At 44.3% G+C, this 18,895-nt stretch overlaps 1 protein-coding gene across 1 annotated transcript; it reads left to right on the forward strand.

Annotated features, from left to right (window-relative positions):
- Positions 1-9,862: 9,862 nt before the first annotated feature.
- LOC124155186 (putative nuclease HARBI1) lies at positions 9,863-11,569 on the forward strand. The gene is made up of 3 exons (XM_046528903.1): positions 9,863-9,976; positions 10,069-10,189; positions 11,241-11,569. The coding sequence occupies exons 1-3, from the start codon at positions 9,863-9,865 to the stop codon at positions 11,567-11,569; spliced, it is 564 nt and encodes a 187-aa protein (XP_046384859.1).
- The last annotated feature ends 7,326 nt before the right edge of the window (positions 11,570-18,895 follow it).

Genomic DNA, 18,895 nt, shown 5'->3' on the forward strand with positions numbered 1-18,895 from the left:
GCATTCGACATATCTTGACAGTGCGAAAATACCATGACGCGCGAACACGGTTCAATTTAGATGGGGACCTAGAATCTATTCTAGGAGACCACCCCACCAATCTAAGTAGTACAATTTTGTTTCTCAAGGAAATAGGTCTTTTCAATAAAATTTAAAAGCTTCCCTCTATTTTATGTAAACAAATTGCGTAGTAAAGATTCATTTATAAAGCGTCTTGAATCAAACGATTGAGTAGTGGTGCAAAATGACCTTGCCGTAGACGCACCCTTTATCTCAATTCTACTAATTTGAATGTGTGCTATTTCTGTACATTTATATTCCTCAGTTAATATTATTATAAGAAAATATTTGACAAAGTCGTTTTCTAAGAGAGCAAAAGACCTCAAGATACTTGAGAAATATACTTTAAATAACAATTTCTGAGCCAAATTGGCTTACTATACAGTTTTAAAGGCGTGGCCATCTCTCCTCAAAATGAAGTGGCCATCTCTCATTTCTGTCGAGGAGAGAGGGCCACCCCCTTGCTCCCTCACGAGGAGTCAAATACTGAAGTTTTGAGGTTAGGAATGCACAAGAATACATACTCCAACAGGTTATTTCATGACCGAACGATAAATCTATCGCAAGTACAGTTAAATAGACTTACCTTAGTGTAGAAGCTAGATAATTTCCAAGGCCTTAGAAAACTTCTGAAGGTAATAAACTTCATAGAACTCGTTGAAACTACACGAAAACGTTCACCGCGTGCAAGAGTTGATACTGAATGGACTGACGCGCTCACAGCGCTGAGCGGTGGCAGTTCAAAAAACTATGCCAAATGGCCATCTCTCTTCGGTGGCCGTCTCTCCTCGACTTACCCTAAAATCTAATATGGAAATAGATGGGAAATTTTCACATTCCCTTTTTTACTCCCCATTGACGTGTTTACAACTGCGAAAACGAGTATGGTAAGGGCTATTAATGATGGCAATGACCGTGTGCCTCTTCCGGAGCGTGAGGAATGAGAGAGAAGGAAATACCGTGGAGAACAGTACCTATGAAGAACATTCGATAAGCCAAATTTATGTCCCACGAAAATTAAGGAAATTTCGAGTCGGGAAGTACGTTTGCCGAATCTTTTCCTGTCGAAGGTAATAAAAATAAATTTTCGCGGACATCTCATCCCCTCATCGAGTGTGAGATATACCTGCGTTCGGCTTTAAAAGGGCTGAGGAGAGAGTTTACTTATCATTTGTTTATCTCAGACGTCGTATTGAAGTAGGAGCTCTAATTTAACGTGTTTTGGCTGTCTTTAACTGCATTTCCGAGAACTTGTGCCGTGAAAACCGTCAATTTTGTGGTTTTGGAAAGCATCAATAACGCGATTCGACCCTCCTAAAGATTCGTCTACCTTTGATCCTCTGCTAACAGCAATTTAAAATGAGCAACGAGCGGTCGGAGAAGATCACCGAGGAGGAAATCGAACGTGAGGTACGAACGCTTTTCAATTCATGCGTACTTTTCATACGCTCAATTCTTCTTAAACTACGGAATAAGTAATTAATGAAGCCTTTTTCCAGATACGCGCCGTTCAACTCTACCTCCGATATCTCCGACTCCGATTGTGTGTCTTCCGACGATTGGCGTTGCTCGACGTCCACTAGATCAGGAAGGGATTTCCCTGACGACTTCTGGTCCCCTGCCTTACATGAGTCTGCGGACAGCTCTGCTGATACTATAATAGAATCTAACGATTTGATCGTTGGATCATTCTTCATCATAGAAAAATCCTCCAAGGTCGTTAGAATATTAATAGCTTATGCTTGGTTTCGCTAATGGTAGGGCCCGCCCGCCTTGTGACGGTGCGGGAATCCTCGTCCCTTCCCTTCCTTCCATATCCCCTCCCAGGAGGCGTCGTCGGGCTCCTTATCGCGTCGGCGCCTCCTTCCCTTTTCCTTCCGGTCCTCCCCCTTCTGGGTGCAGGAGCGAAAAGCTCGCGCTTATAGGCCCTGCCCCAGGAGTGTAACCCCGCGAGCCCGCCCTAGGGTTTCGTTCCCACTGATACTATAATAGTCGACACGGGCGATAGCTGCGACGGGATAGTGAATGTAAGTGCCGACAGTCAAGCAAGTCTCCTGATCTCGTCGCAGCTATCAATTCCCGTTTCCGGCGGCTATTGTGGCTGTGAGTTGTGAACTAATTGCTCTCATAAAATTATTATGTGAGAAACTTTGAAAAACTGTACAATCTGGATGTGAAAGAGAGATGCAGCTACACTGCTCTCCCGACCTCTACATGTGATACGTGTGTTGTGTGTGATAACTGAGTCAACAACGTCTTCCGCGAGATAGTTTTAAACTACCGCGACATTATGTAGTGAGCAAGGATAATTGCTAAGTTAGTGACTGTTTTCAAGAATTGGTTTATTTAAATTGCTTTAGATTTTTTCTGCTTTACGAAATGGTAACGGGCAAGAAGAACTTTTTCTTTGCATCACTTCGCCGGCGACTGCTGGTTTCACTGACATCTAGCAATTTGTAATTGAAAGGACTCATGAGTAAGGTACAAAGTAAGCACTCTTTCCTAATTCCTGCGTTTCCATTGGAGGAACACCTGAAAGATTCATTGTAATTACTTAAGCATACATTTCTGCCTTGTGTTTCCAGAATTTAGCAAATGATGACGTAGATTGACTTGAGTTCAAAAGGTATCAAATCGTTCTTTCAATATCAACAATTTTAATTGAGGTTATAGCCCGGCGCTAACAAAATTCTTATTAATGCATATTATGTGCGACCTGTCACAGATTACATTTCAAGAGAGGTCTGCATTGATGTAAATCCCTAGATATTTAAAATTGGAAACGAAGGGTACGACCTTACCGTCACATACAATAGGGGGAGTATTAGGGCCACAGACGCGACACCTTAACCTTTTGTTACCGATAATTATGGCCGTCGATTTTGAGGAGTTGATGGACAGCCCCATTCCATGCAACCATTCACTCTTGCACTCCAGGTCACCATTCACGCGTCACACATTCATTCAGGAGTGGGCCCTCCATATCGGCGCAGAGGAGGACATCGTCTGCATACATCATGATGCGGCTGTGTGTGGGGAGTCTTCCTAGCCCATCGATGTACAGGCTGAACAGGAACGGTGGCAATCGTGATCCCTGGGGAACTCCCACGTTGATTCGGCACCAGGCAGGCCTCCGGCCCTCGCGAACACGGATGGTTGCCAGCCGGTCCAGGAGGTAGTCCGCAAACCAGCGCACCCCTCGCTCACCGAAGTTCAGCTTGCGTAGAACCTCCAGCAGGATGATGTGATCGACAGAGTCATATGCCTTTGCCACGTCCAGGGCGGTAAGGATCGAGAGACGCCTCCCATCGATCGCCTCCCGAACAGGGTCCAGGACTCCGACGATGGCCGTGTGGGTGGAGTAATTCGGCCGTAAGGCCGACTGAGAATGACACAGAATGTCACACCCGAGCACATGTCTCGATAATCGCTGGAGCACCAGGCCATCCAATATCTTTCCCAGGCAATTTCCCACCGATATGGGTCTGTAGTCCCTGAAGGTTGTGGGGGAGGGAACCTTCGGCAGTGAAATGACCCATGCCTCTTTCCAACTTTTTGGATAGGTGGTCTGGGAGAGGCTAGCGTTTAGTAACTTGGTGAGGGGTGGAACGATCACTGGTCGTACCAACTTGAGTAAATGCGCCGAAATGCCATCCGGACCCGGGCTACCCATCCTAAGTCCACGTAGGGCACTTCCTACATTCGACTCGGAGATTAAGGAGAAGGAGAACGGCGGAAAATCGGTGGACGGTATAGGAGGAATGGGACGCGACCCGGAAGAAGTAAAGCCGGTGAACCCATCCAAGAGCTCCTCCGCAGAGAGGACGGGATCAGTTGGGGGAGAAGATCTGATACCCCCTTGGGCTCGGACTGTTTTCCAGAAGGCCTTCGACCCAGACACCGATTCCCTGGAAAAGTATCTTCCCTTGGCGTTGCGGATTTCCTGCTTTGTGGCTCTCCTCGCTCTACGGTACGCCACCCAATTGTCAGAAGATTTCGATTTCACATAAATACTATAGAGTTTGTCCCTATGGGTCATTTTGGCCCGGATATCAGTTGTCGGCCAAGGTGCAGGCAAACTTTTGCAGCGGACCTGTCGCACTGGGGCATGTCGATCGAACACGTCCAGAATCACCCGGGAGAGAACTCCGCACTATCGGAGGGGTCATCATCCACCTCAATGGAGTCCAAGCGTGCCCAGGCTGGGTCGCTTAGGAGGGCCACCAGATCGACGCTGGCCAAGTTCCGGGTGGAAATCATTCGGGAACATGTTATAGTCTTCTCCACATTAAAAATACATGAAATAAGGTCATGTCTGGACAGACCGGGCACAGGCATTTGGTGGAACTGCCGAACATGTGAGGGATGGTTGGTGAACATGATGTCCAAGGTGTTATGAGAGGTCCTCGTGTGGAATGTGGGTGCACGCGATATCATTGAAAGCCCATGATCTGTCGCGCACCGGATAAAGGCACGCGACGTGCATTCGTCCCGGTTGATGGGAACGTTGAAATCTCCCACCAGTAAACCCTCCTGGCAGGTGAGGAGGTGACGGGCAAAGTGATCGATCACATCATGAGCCCCCCTGTATTTGGGTGGGGAGTAGACCACCCCGATTAAAAAGGAGACCCCCCGAAGAAAGAGCTCCAGGAACAGGAACTCGCACCGATCAGTCTCCGAGGCAGTAGAACGGTGGACCACCCTCGTGGACTACCTCATGGAAGGTCTTCCCTTCAAATGAAAAATCTGAAAAATGAGAGGACCAGACAACTAAGTATCTATAGCAATTGCTCATTACCAAAAAAACCGGTATGATAACATGCACAAGTGCATCTGTTTACAACAATGGCCTGCTCCTCAAGAATGGAATGCAAGTGCAATTAGTGCTATGGAATGCTCGGCAAAAATTACTTGCATTACGTTTGTTTCAAATATCATGATTGAAAAATTTAAATTGTACCTTCTATTAGTGTATAGAGTTTCCAGTGGAAAATAGTAAGATTGCTGTAGTAAAAATTATACTTTGTTAATACATATATACATTAGACAAATGTTAACAGGAAGTGGGAGGACATTCACCTCTAAGTGCAGGTCCAATTTTGCTGTCGTGTTATCATAATTAAAGCTTAAGGTCTCAGAGTGGTTGTCTAAAACTAGTACCATGAACATATTATCAGTTAGGTCACTATGAACACAAACGGTACACATTTTCAATGAAATGCCAACCAAGAACACTATTGATTTTTCTCCATTGTTATGCCCTCTATGTTTAAAAGGGCACTCACATCTGCGACAGGAAAGGAATGGAGAATCCTCAATCTATAGTCTGCAGACCCACTTGGAAATCTTGAGTGTCTCACATGGTTTTTCAGGTCCTCTATTTAACTTTTCAGCTCCGCCATTACTTCAGTTTCTTCAAGCATGTAAATTGCAAATTTTCTTTTGAGTTCTCTCATCTCCTCCAAATCCTCTTCTTCAATGAACGCGTTTCTGTAAGGGTACAAATTGATTGCAATTCTCAGTACCACTGTGCTACCAAAAGAACACAAATCCCCGCACGGGGGAAGAGTGTGATCTCTTCCTTTGGGGAGCAGCACCAAATTCACAAGATATACTTAAATTGGTCAGATCGGTTACAAAGTCATTGATGGATTCCGATTCACCTTGAACACGTGTGAAAAATTTGTTTTTCGACAGTGAGGTTTCTCTTCGGAACAAAGTGGCGGTCAAGTGATTCAATTACTCTCTCCAGTTTTTCACTGTCCTTATCCGAAAAATTGAAGGAGTTATATATCTCAAGACCTTTATCCCCAATGAAATGAAGTAACAGGGATACTTGCCTCTTCTCTTCTTGACCATCACAGCCACTCGCTTAAAAATATAGTTTAAATTTTTGCTTCCACTTTATCAAGTTTCCAACGATGTCACCATCAAAGTACAATTCGTGAATACCATTTAACTGTGTCGCGGTTTTCGCCTTTTCCGCCATGGTGCTGCTGACTTATTTCGCCGATTTTTCTCGAGTCGTAACTAACAGTCGACCTCCGTAAACTTCTGACACCATGTTGTGATTTGATATAATCACTCGTTAAATCAATCACTGACTTTCAACGAAGTCCAATTTATTAACACATAAGACATATTACATACTCAGTCTTACAACGTACTGTGACCGTGACGTACTGAGCGGTGACTCCCACTGCACACGACTCACTCTGCTCAGTCCCTGTGCGCCACAGGCGCTGGTGGCCAGTATGTGAAACACACCTTTGAGGCACTCACAAAAGTAGCGTCCGGACAGTCTTGTGGGCCTGAGTATTTGTGAGATGACTTTACCTGTCCGTGGATGACTTGGCAATGTTTAGCCGGTCGTCCAAACCTGTATATTTAGCCAGACAACTACAGCTAGCTTTAAATAACCTTGGCAAATGGTCGCGGTTTGAATGGTTTTATATTCTCAGCGGAGAAAACCATATGTGTGCATTTTTACCAGAAGAGAGGTTACTTTTCCCCTCCCGTTTTAAAACTGGATGGCAGACCCCTTCCGTACGAGGAGTCACCTCGGTTCCTAGGTATGACCCTAGACCACCGATTAAAATGGCGGGAACATATTCAGTTTTTAAGAAATAATTGTCTTAGGACCCTAAATATTTTAAAGTTTTTCACGAAGTAACGAAGGAAATGATCAGTAGAATAGCGCAGGAAAAGAGAGCTTTCTACAAAAAGAAGATTCTTCTTGCAGTTAAAAATGAAAGCATAGAGCTAACGGAACAATTCATCAGATGCTATATATGGAGCATGTTTCTCAATGGAAGCGAGGCTTGGACGATGACAGCTGCATAGAAGTCAAGAGTGGAAGCAATCGAAATGTGCTACCAAAGAATGATGAATATAAAATGTATAGACCGTGGAAGTAACGACGAACTGCTAAGAAGAGTGGGAGAAAACAGAAGTCTTCTAAAATCCTTAAGCAGAGGACGGAACAACTTAGTTGACCACATTCTGAGACATGATGGCCTGATGAAAACAATCCTAAAAGGACAGGTGAAACCAAAAAAATTGTGGATGAAATTATACAACAGATTTTTTCTGCACCACTCCCTGCGCTCCAAATTGGTAGGCTAATCTTGAAAGATCTGACATTACTGTCTTATCTGTGAGTGTACATTGTGTGTATTCTTTTCCTAATTAGGTAAAAATGGATAAATTGTTCGAAAATTTTCATTTCAAAGAACAAGATAATAGAAGTATAAATGATATTCATCTTTATTACCTTGTAAAAAGGACTGCAGAAGGGCCTAACCAAATTGGTGTGAGGCTTTTAACCAACCTCCGCAAAATTCAAAGTTATTTCAGTACTTCTTTTAAAAATAAGACTAAAGAATTTCTATAGTACAAACTGTAATATTCAATTGAGGAATTTCTCAGAATATCAGTTGAGGATTGTTGTATATCAAGGAATCTGAGTTACTGTAATGGAGACAACTCCATATTTTTTTAATTACAACTGTGAATAAATATTAATTATGACACCCAAATCAACCTCCTTGGCATAACAATCAGATGAATAACAAACAAAACAGTTGCCAATAGCCAAGTTACCTGAGATTTATATCAACATAAATGAAAATAGATATAGAACAAGGATAAATTGAAATTTTATTGTAATTTGACTTGCACTATCCAGCACTTATTTGCTGGCGTAAGATGAAATAAAGTTATTAATATTATTACTGTAGTTAGTTCTTTATCTTAGGATTGCCTCTGTTCTCTCATTCGGTCCCTTTGGGAAAACAATCCATTTCCCCAGAATTCGTGGGGAATTGAGCCATTCTGTGACTTCTTTCATTGCCGTGCTCACACTTGGCTGGCTCTGGGATACATTCCTATCGCTTCCAGTTGAACGCTGGTAGCTGCCTTGCCCATAGAAATGTAGGGCACGCAGGACCTATAAATGTAATTTAGCATTAATGTAGCATATTTCCAACTTAAATAATTATATAACCTATAAAATGATATTACCTTGGTTTCCAATGGGATATGGGTCACACGTTGACCAGCAGCAAGGACTGGTCGCAATTCTTCAATGAGGGCTCTTGCCATGTCCTGAGTTAGGCGGTATAATTTGCGAAAAAGTTCCACACTAGTTTGGAAAGGGTCGGAGGTATCCCGCAGGTGCCTAAGGTTGATGCGGACATCCTTCAGAAGCCTAAGGCGCCTTTCTCTCCTCCATCTGCGGAGATTCTTCGCGTAAAGCGCCCACAGGGTCCATCAGGCTAAAGTTTTGGTTGTCAACAACGCACAACGTTGAATAAATTTCCCTTATCATTCTCAGAAAGTACCACATTCTCATAATTATTATGATGGAAGATCCAAGTTGATATATACTGGATATTTAATGAGTGACATTATCTGGTCAACCCAATACTTAGACCTTTCAGTATAAAACATCGATTCTTCCCAAATTTATTGATAACTAAATCCTTAAAACGAAATTTTCACTGTGAAAATGAGTTACTTACTGAATGTCACTCACCAGAAGTAAATGAAGGTAGAGGTGGTCAAGATATCAATTCCCGGAGAGAAATCAAGAAGGGCGAGAGATCAATGCAGGGTACGTGGTGGTTTTCCAGGGAGTGCGTAGGTCGATGATATATGATAGTCCAGGGGGTGCAGATGTCAAATTGTCAAAATCCAGTAAATATAGAATAGAAGACACACGTAGCACGCCAATACTCAGCTAGTGAAGGACGAGATGCGTGAAGTGTTGACAAGTGGTGTTGAGTGGAAAATAAAAAAAACACGTATAATGCGCAAGGTGGAATTCGTGGAACCCGCAAGTCGGTGGCCGTACCGACACCTTTTTGGTGTCGTTGTTATGGTGTCGGCCACCGACGATCTCCCGCTTTTTTGACTGTTAGTTAGTCAGTTTTTTTTGGGTGCGTCGACAGCGAAGGTCATTTTGCACCACATCAGTCCTTATGTAAAACAAATTTTAAGTGTTCAATGACACATTATCAAGGGAATTAGTATTTAAAAATAAAAAAACTGCGTGCATCTGTTTAAATCAATTTATAGTTTGTTGAAAACGTTGATTTCGTTTAAAAAGGAATTTACTCGTGACAAACGTTCCGGAGAATCACCGAGGTTACGATTTAGGGTACCGATCACTTTGTGCTTGTCTCGAGGGGATCGATATTTATCACACTCCGTCAGGATGTGCATCACACTCAAATGTGAATCGCATTCTTCACACCAAGGTGGGTTCTTCTCTTCAGTGAAGAGGTATGAGTGTGTGAGGGTAGTGTGCCCTATCCTCAGGCGTTTGATCACGACCTCTTCTCTCCGGTTACCCCTGATGGATTAAATATTTAAAAATTTTTTAAGTTGTCCTTTCCATATTCGTCAAAGTCTTCTTCAAATCCTTCTCTGTCTCGTATATGAGTGCTATGTCATCAGCAAATAGCAGCACACTGATTCTCAAGTCTCCTCCCTGATTTCATTTCACTAGCTTATTTTAGCAAATATTACTTTAAAAGAAAAAATGACTAGCTTACTTTGGCAAACATTACTTTAAAACTAAGAAAGACTTGCGTAAATCAGCAAATAATAAGTTAAAATAAATAATGCTTGCTTACCTCAGCAAATGATACGTTAAAATAAATAATGAGTGCTTACCTCGGCAAATGATACGTTAAAATAAGTAATCTATTTTCCAAGATGCTGTTTTATCCTGAAAAGATAAAAGAGCATTCATTAATGAAAAGGTTTCCACATTTCCAGGAACTACCAAAATTCAGGGATGCCTGGTGTTTTAGGGTGTGTTGATGGCACCCACATAGCCATAAAAGCTCCAAGGGAGGCAGAGCCCTCCTATGTGAACAGAAAGCTATTCCATTCAATTAATGTGCAAATAGTAAGCTACATCATTTTGCAATAGACAAATGAACATGTTATCGTGCATGGTTGGCTGACTTATTTCATATGTGGAACATCCTCCACTTTCAGGTTAGCAACTTGGATCTCAAAATTTATAATATTTTGGCGAGAAGGCCGGGTAGCAGCCATTACTCTTTTGTGTGGGCTAATTCCGCCATTCGCCAGAAGCTGGCAGAATTTTGGGCTACGGGTGAGAGATGTTGGTTGCTAGGTTAGTATTTCTTAAATTAAGTTTGTCATGAAAATTTCTTCAAAAATGAATCTATTTTCTGTGTAATATAATTCCATAGGCGATTCTGGTTATCCACATGAGCGCTGTGGTATCCCCATATCATGGAGTCCTTAAGGCAAAATTGCATCCGTACTGTTCCATTTTTACGGCTGAGCTCACTGCCATTAGGATTGCTCTCCGATCCATTCAAAAACAGTGTTGCGTCATTTATGATCTGCACAGATTCATACAGTGCTCTCCAATCCATATCTCTTTATTCTCCTTGTCACCCCATTGTTCAGGACATACAAAGCACTCTGTTATCCCTGAGTAAGAAAGGGACCACTATAAGCTTCGCTTGGGTCCCTGGACATGTGGGAATACTAGGGAATGAGAAAGCAGATTCTGCAGCCAAAGATGCACTCAGGTCTCCGGATACAGATTTTCAATTAATCCCAGCGGAAGATTTAGGAAATGCCATGAGGGGTATAATTAGACAAAATTGGAAGACACAATGGCTTGAAATCCAAAATAACAAACTTCGGGAAATTAAGCCCGTAATAACTGCGTGGCAGACCTCAATACGAAATGTCCGCAGGGAGGAAGTGGTTTTAGCGCGCTTAAGAATTGGTCACTTTATTAACCCATTCATACCTCTTCACCGAAGAGAGGATACAGCCCCAATGCTTAAATTGCGATTGTCCACTAACAGTGCGACATATCCTGAGGGGCTGTGCAAGATATCGGACTGCACGGACGAATCATAAGCTCGGAGATAACCTAGCTGAGGTACTAGGAGACACTCCCGTGAACATTTCCCGACTGATAGCATTCGTACACTCAACTCGACTTTTCATTAAAATATAAATGATACCTCTTGTAAATTATTGACACGTTAATTTCAGAACGGGCCTAATCCCCTTTATCAATTCCAGTCAGTGAGTGGTGCAAAATGGCCTTAGCCGCCGACGCACCCTATAAAAGAAACACTACTATGAGCCATGGATCCATACCCCAATTTTGAATGCAGCAGAGGGCACACCGGAGGCACGTTTCACTCGCCTTCATGTGAAGGCACGTTCAGCATTGGAACGATGCTTTGGATTGTTGAAGGGAAGGTTTATATGCCTTCTTCAAGCTAGGAAAATGGAGTATGACCCTAGCAAAGTGTGCCAATTTGTCAATGCCTGCAGCGTCCTGCACAACATGTGCATGCTGGGTGGAGTTCCATATGGAGATGATGAATTCCATATGGAGGATGAAATTGATAGACCACCGCCAGTGGAACAAGGGGCTAGGGCCCTGCTTCTAGAAGCAAGAGCAGTGAGGGGATACATTATCAGACGCCTTCAATATTAGATAAGTTTTGTATCTATGAAAGTTTGTTTAGCAGTCTAACTGCACTACTTACATTTCCTTCATCTCCTTCACAGAAGCTGTGAGGCTCTCCAATGTTTTCCTCATCTCCTCCGAGTTCCTGGCTACAACCTCTACAGCAGATGCTATTCTTTGAATAGCATCTGCCATAGCCTCGCTTGCAGCCAAGGCCCTCTCCTCCTTTTCATCGAGATGTGCGTCTAAAGAGAAGGAAAATAAAATTCTCACATGAGCAACCTTATCACTGAAGCTGCTGTCAGGTAATTTGCCCAAATATTGACTCTAATCAATGGGTATCAATATTATGGTACATGACATAATTTTTAGAAGTCTTTATACTGATGATTGAACCATCACTCACCACAAATCCTCCTCTTTTTTGCAGGAGGCATTCCCGAGGTGGAAGGGGTAGAAGCTTCTCTCTATCCATCTCCTACGATGGAAGCTTCTCCTGATGATGAAGCATCTCCCTCCTCAAAGAAAAAGTGCAAGCTCCCATCGGGCATAACTGTCACTATCTGATATGCGATAAAGTAAGCAAACTTACACCATAATTTATCAATTGGACATTACCTTCACTGCTACGATAAATGACAGGGTGCCTCACCTCAAGGGGGTCTACAATCCCCGGAATGCCACTAACTGCCGTTTCCCCGATAAAAGCAATTAGCTTTTCTTCGAGGGCAGTCAGTGACACGACAGAAGATGGCCCTCCCTCTGTCTGCTGGGCCGACCTCCTGATCTTCATGGCCTTCTGTTTAGTGTCCGACCTCCAGTCCATCCATGACTTTGATAAAACAGGAAATACCATTTAAATACCTTTACGTGGTGATAGAACCACAGTTCGATTAATGCAGTGGTGAAGTTTACCCTTGACCACTTTTCTGGGGTTTTGCTCCCTCCAGTGGGGCAGGAATTGAGGAGATCTGTAAGCTCCCTCCACAACTCAGACCTCCTCAATCCTGCCTGCGGCCCACTAATTCGGCCACGAGCCAGGTCTGTATGCGCCAGCATAAATTGTAGCATTAACTCCCTTTGGTTGAAAGAGATCTTCTTAGCACCTGAAAAACGCATTAAGTGGAAGAAATTAAATGGGTAGAAACTTAGAAATAAGGAGTTTGTGCTAACCTTATGGAATCACCAATCCTCACAAAGCCCCTGAGTACAATATAATTCCTAATCGATGTTCTACGAATAGGATATGTATGAAAGTAAAGTAGGCTGGAGTAGAATGGCTATGAAAGGAATTATCCTTTTGCCCTTCTGTCCTCTACGTTCATTTGTATTAGAACTACAGATTTCACAGAAGACTGACTACCTATATAAATCATGTTCAAATTGAAAGGCTTGGAGCTCTATTCAGCTCTTACAAAAGGATATATTTTTGCCCCCGCACGGGGGGAGGGGAGTTATCTCTTCCTTTGGGGAGTCGCGCCCCCACGGACCCGAGCCCACCGAGGAGACAAGCTCGTAAAAAAACCCCGTCGCTCGCTCGGATAGTGTCCAGACAGCATGTGACTCTGCTGTTCTGAGTAGCCGTAACATCTGGCGTCCAGAATCACCCACGTGTTTGCCGTGCGTGGAGACCCGTACATGGGGGAGAAAGGGATCCTGGTGGGTGAGTTCTCCGGCACCCAGCCGGGCGTCGGAAACCCGGTATGGGCCGGAGTTCAATACCCCACTTCGGCCCTGGATTCCCCGAAAACGGGCGGCCGAGAAGAGCCCAGCTCGGTCAATCGGCTCCTGGCGGCTGGGGAGCTTGGCGGCTCCTTCCGAGCGTACGCCAGGACGGGTTAGTGCTGGAGATATGGGGGTCTCCGTAGGGCGGCCGAAGGCGTGTGGGTTCGGAGGGCCCCCGCGCCGGAGGTTCTAACCCAAAAGAGACCCCCTATCAAAGGTTCCTATATCCCTTGGGTAGCCCTGACGTCCATTCCGGCTTGCGGGTGGCGTCCCAAATGTGTGGCTCCGTGGTGGGTGGGGAGCCCAGGGGACGAATTATGTTCTTACTTTCATGGAGACGATTACTCTTCCTCCACCAAAAAGATCCCGCCCGGACACGGGCGGAGGAGAAAAGTCTTTTGAAAGCTCGAAGCGTTTTTTGTCTATGAAATGCGCCAAAGAAGGTGACACTCTGAAAAAGGTGTCTCCCTTTTTCATTAAAAAAGCTATGCAATCGATAATTACTGGAGAGCCAAATTCGGTGAAAAAACTAAGAGATGGTACCCTACTAATAGAGACTGCGAACAACATCCAAGCTGAAAAATTGCTTAAAACTGAAAAATTACACGACATCCCAGTTAAAGTCGAGATCCACCGCACTCTAAATACCTCTAAGGGAGTAATAAGTCACTACGACCTTCTTTACGTGGAACCAGAAGAGATCAAGAGAGAGATGGCCCCCCAGGGCGTCATCGACTGCCGCAGACTGACTACGAAGCGAAACGGTGAAGTGATAAATACCACGTCAGTAATTCTCACGTTCGCTCTAGACAAACTGCCCGTTAAAGTCTTCTTAGGATACGAATCTGTAACTGTGCGACCATTCTTCCCTCAACCGATGCGCTGCTTCCAATGCCAAAAATTCGGCCACATCGCACCGCGATGTGAGGGCAAGGCCACCTGCCCGCGCTGCGGCAAGGACAAGCACGATGGGGACAAATGTGCGGAAGCGGCCTGCTGCGTGAATTGCGAGGGTACCCACGCGGCTTACTCTCGCGATTGCCCGAAAATGAAAGAGGAACGGAAGATTATGGAAATAAAAACTATGGAAAAAATATCTTACCTGGAGGCAAGGAAAAAGTTCAAAGCCCTTAGTGCCCCCTCTTTCTCGCGTTCCTTTGCCGCAATCGCCTCTGCTCCAGTTAAGAAGTGCACCATTTCTACACAGACGGAACCTGAAAAGCAGATAGATTTATTAAAAAAAACAAATGCGAGTAACAATAGCAATACTAAAAAAAACACCCCTAACTCCTCCGTAGTGTCTCCCAAAAATACAACAAAGAAAACCACCAGAAAACCTGACCAGCGAGAGAAAACTCCCTCTCCTGGTCCCTCCGGCAAAGGTATGGAACCGATGCAGGAGGACATAGACGAAGATCTCTGTATTTCGGACACAGAGATCGAAAAAGTCAGGAATAAGGGAAGGAAAAGTCGCTTAAAGCGATGATTCCACAGACTTCCGGGCTAATGCTGCTCCAAGTTTCAATATTGACATCCTTTTTTTTTCTGTTTTTATTTATCTTTTACCCTTTTTAAACCCTTTTTATGAATTTTATATTACAATGGAATTGTAATGGATTTTATCGGCATAAGGAGGAGCTGGCTGTTTTAATAAATGATTTTAACCCTTTCTGTATATGTTTGCAGGAAACGCGTTTTAAAGATACAGACAAGGGATATTTAAAACATTTTAACACTTTTAGACTGGACGATACTAGTGGCCAACGAGCCCATGGTGGAGTTTCGGTTTTTGTCCGGGAGGCTCTTTACACCTCCCGAATAAATCTTAACACTCCGTTCCAAGCGGTAGCGGTGACGGTGCACGCTCCCGAGGCGATAACGGTGTGCAACGTTTACCTGCCGGAGGGTGCACCCGTCACCCGTTTTAATCTAGAATCCCTTGTTCACCAGCTACCTCAGCCTTTTATTTTACTCGGAGATTTTAATGCTCACGATCGTCTATGGGGAAGCACCCCGGAACAGTGCAACCGCAGGGGACGTATTTTATCAAGTTTTATTAGTGATTTTAACCTTTTTTTACTCAATAACGGCGAGAAAACCCGTTTTAACTCTTATAGCGGCGATTCTTCCTCCATTGACTTGAGTATTTTATCGACTAGTTTGGTCAATAAACTCAAACTCTCTGTGCATAAGGATCTTAGTGGGAGCGATCACTTTCCCCTTTTAATCAAAAGGGAGCAAAATATAACCCCGATTTTATTAGACCAGGCTGTTGGATTGTCCGGAAAGCTGATTGGCATCTTTTTAACTCAAATTTTAACTACGTGTGGGATAAAAACAACGACTGTGTAACAAACGTAAATCTTTTGACATCCAGCATCATTCAAGCCGCCGAAATTAGCATACCACGATCTCGAAGCATCCTTCCAAGAAATGCGGTGCCATGGTGGAATGAAACCTGCGCAGAAGCCATTAAAAAACGTAAGAAAGCTCTCCGAATTTTCAACAAGTATCCTACAGCAAATAATCTCTCCGCTTTTCGGCGACTAAGAGCGAAAGCGTGTCAGGTAATAAAGGACGCAAAGAGGATTTCTTGGATGAATTTTGTCTCCGGTGTCAACCACAGGACTCCACTTGCACAGGTATGGCGTAAGGTGAGGAGCATATCGGGTAGCAGCCAGCATCTAGGTATATCCTTCCTAGAAGTCGAAGGAAAGGTTATCACTTCTCCAGCTGCGATAGGGAACGTATTCGCCCAATTACTCGCCAAAGTGAGCAGCGACGAATGCTATGACCCTTCTTTTGCGATCCTCAAGAAAAGGCTCGAGAACGTCCCTATATCCTTTATGGAGCCTAAAACAACGGCAGACTACAATATGCCATTTACCATTTGGGAGCTGAAATCTGCCATCCATGACTCCCACGACACGTCCCCAGGACCCGACGAGATCCACAATGCCTTCCTCCGAAATCTATCGGAATCGGCGTTGCTGGAAATCCTTGAAACTTTTAATCAGCTCTGGGCCAATGGGGATTTTCCTCCGTCCTGGCGGGAGTCCGTCATTGTTCCCATCCCAAAACATGGAAAAGACCGAGCTGACCCGAATTCTTACCGGCCGATTTCTCTCACCAGCTGCCTGTGCAAGTTAATGGAGCGAATGGTAAATCGACGTCTCATTTGGTGGCTGGAGCGTCGAAAACTCCTCTCTAGGATACAATGCGGATTCAGACGGAACCGTTCCACAATGGACCACTTGGTCAGAATTGAAAATTTCATCCAAGAAGCCTTCCTCCTCCGCCAACACGTAGTCGGTGTATTTTTCGACTTAGAGAAGGCTTACGACCGGGTCTGGCGACGTAAGATTCTACGCGTATTACGCGAGTGGGGTTTTAGAGGCTGTTTGCCCATTTTTATACAAAATTTTTTAACCAACCGTGTTTTTAAAGTAAGGACGGGACAGTTGTTGTCAAATTTTTACCCTCTTGACAACGGAGTTCCCCAAGGCTCGGTTCTGAGCGTGACGTTGTTCGCTATTGCTATCAACGACATAGCTCACTGCATCAAGGAGCCAGTGTTAGGGTCACTATTTGTGGATGATCTCGCGATTTTCTGCAGATCATCTAGGGTCGTGAATGCATCGCGTATGGCGCAACTCACCATCAATAAACTTCACAAATGGACCCAAAATAACGGCTTCCTTTTCTCTTTGGAGAAAACAAAGTGCGTTCACTTTTCTCGCACTCGGGGCGTCCATGTAAATCCCACGTTACACCTAGGTGGTAGAAACCTCCCATTTGTGGAATCAGTCCGTTTTCTGGGGATGACCCTCGACCACAAACTCAACTGGAAGGAGCACATTAATTCTGTCAAGGTAAACTGTTTGAAGTCTTTAAACATTTTAAAGTTTTTAAGCCACGCATCTTGGGGAGCAGACCGCACCACCTTAATTTTACTTTACCGCACACTGGTGCGGTCGAAACTAGACTACGGCTCATTCGTGTATGCGTCCGCACGCGAGACGTATTTGAAAGCACTTAACTCAGTGCACAACGCAGGTCTGCGACTATGCACTGGGGCGTTTAGGACCAGCCCGATTCCCAGTATATATACCGACGCAGGCGAGCCTCCTCTATGCTACCGAAGGACCTGGCTTCTTTGTAGCTACGTTTCCAAAATTTTAGCAATGACGAGTCACCCATGTTATAGTTTACTTTTTAAACCCCGTTTTATTAATGTTTTTAACCGAAGGACTAAAGCAACCAGACCAGTAAGCGTTCGTTTTAACGATTTTATTCGCGGATGCGAATTCACGCCACCTGAAGTGTATCCTGTTTCATTCTCGGAACACCCCCCTTGGATCACTCCCACTCCGGTGGTGAATGTTCTTTCACGATCTCGACCGAAGTCTTCCACAACTCCCTCGGAGTACCAGCGTTTGTTTGCCATGTTCCGATGGAATCACCCCAACCTTACCCCCGTTTACACTGACGGTTCGAAAGATAACTCTGCTTGTGCATGTGCAGTGGTCTCCCCTATCCACGGGAACATCAGAGCAAAGCTTCACCCGATGTGCAGTGTGTACACGGCGGAGCTTTATGCCATAAGGACAGCTCTAGAAGCCCTAGATGACCACGGCGGCTCCTTTGTGATATGCACTGACTCCAGGAGCTCGCTACAAGCCATCTCTGGCTTCTCACCCGTGCACCCGATCGTGCAAGAAATACACTCTCTCCTGCTGACCCTTTCGAGAAAGGGTTTGAATATCCATTTTCTGTGGGTACCTGGACATGAGGGGATAGCCGGGAATGAGATAGCAGACGCTATGGCCAAGGAAGCTCTGAATAACGAAGTTCTTGTCTCAACGCTGGTTCCCCACGAGGACTTACGAGCATTTCTAAGAAACGTGGTATTTGGAAAATGGAGGGAGTCATGGAGGATTCTAAATAATAACAAGCTCCGTGACATCAAGGACACGGTAGCAGCGTGGCCCTCCTCAGCTCGTAGTAATCGGAGAGAGGAAGTAGTACTTACACGATTGAGGATAGGGCACAGCCCCCTGACCCATGCGTATCTCTTTACTGAAGAGAAGGAACCTCCCCAATGTGGGGATTGTAAATGTCCATTAAGTATTAGACACATCATGCTAGATTGTGTTAAGTACCGCGAAGCGCGAAGGCGAAATAATCTAGGGGGAGACCTAAAAACCCTTTTAGGAGACCACCCTACCAACTTAATCTGTACATTTCGGTTTCTCAGAGAAATAAACATTTTTAATAAAGTCTAATTATGTACACTTTCAACGAAGACATCAGATGCATTAGATTACTTTATACATAACAATTGTAATTAAATAGCACAGTAGTGGTGCAAAATGACCTTGCCGTCGACGCACCCTAAATCCAAACACTACTACTACTACGATATATTTTTGCATGACTTTTTTCAGTTTACCAGTGGTTTTTTGGGGTTAACTTCTTCAAAATAAATGCTGTGCTCCTATTGCAATGCATTAGAGGAGATTATGAAATATTTGCATTCGGGCACTGCTATTTTATAATAATCGTACCATTTCCTCACACAAGAATGGGATGTTATTCTGGTGAGATGGGTAATGATTTTCTGTGAAT

The sequence above is a fragment of the Ischnura elegans genome, chromosome 3, assembly GCF_921293095.1.
Source record: "Ischnura elegans chromosome 3, ioIscEleg1.1, whole genome shotgun sequence".
NCBI classification, from domain to species: domain Eukaryota; kingdom Metazoa; phylum Arthropoda; class Insecta; order Odonata; family Coenagrionidae; genus Ischnura; species Ischnura elegans.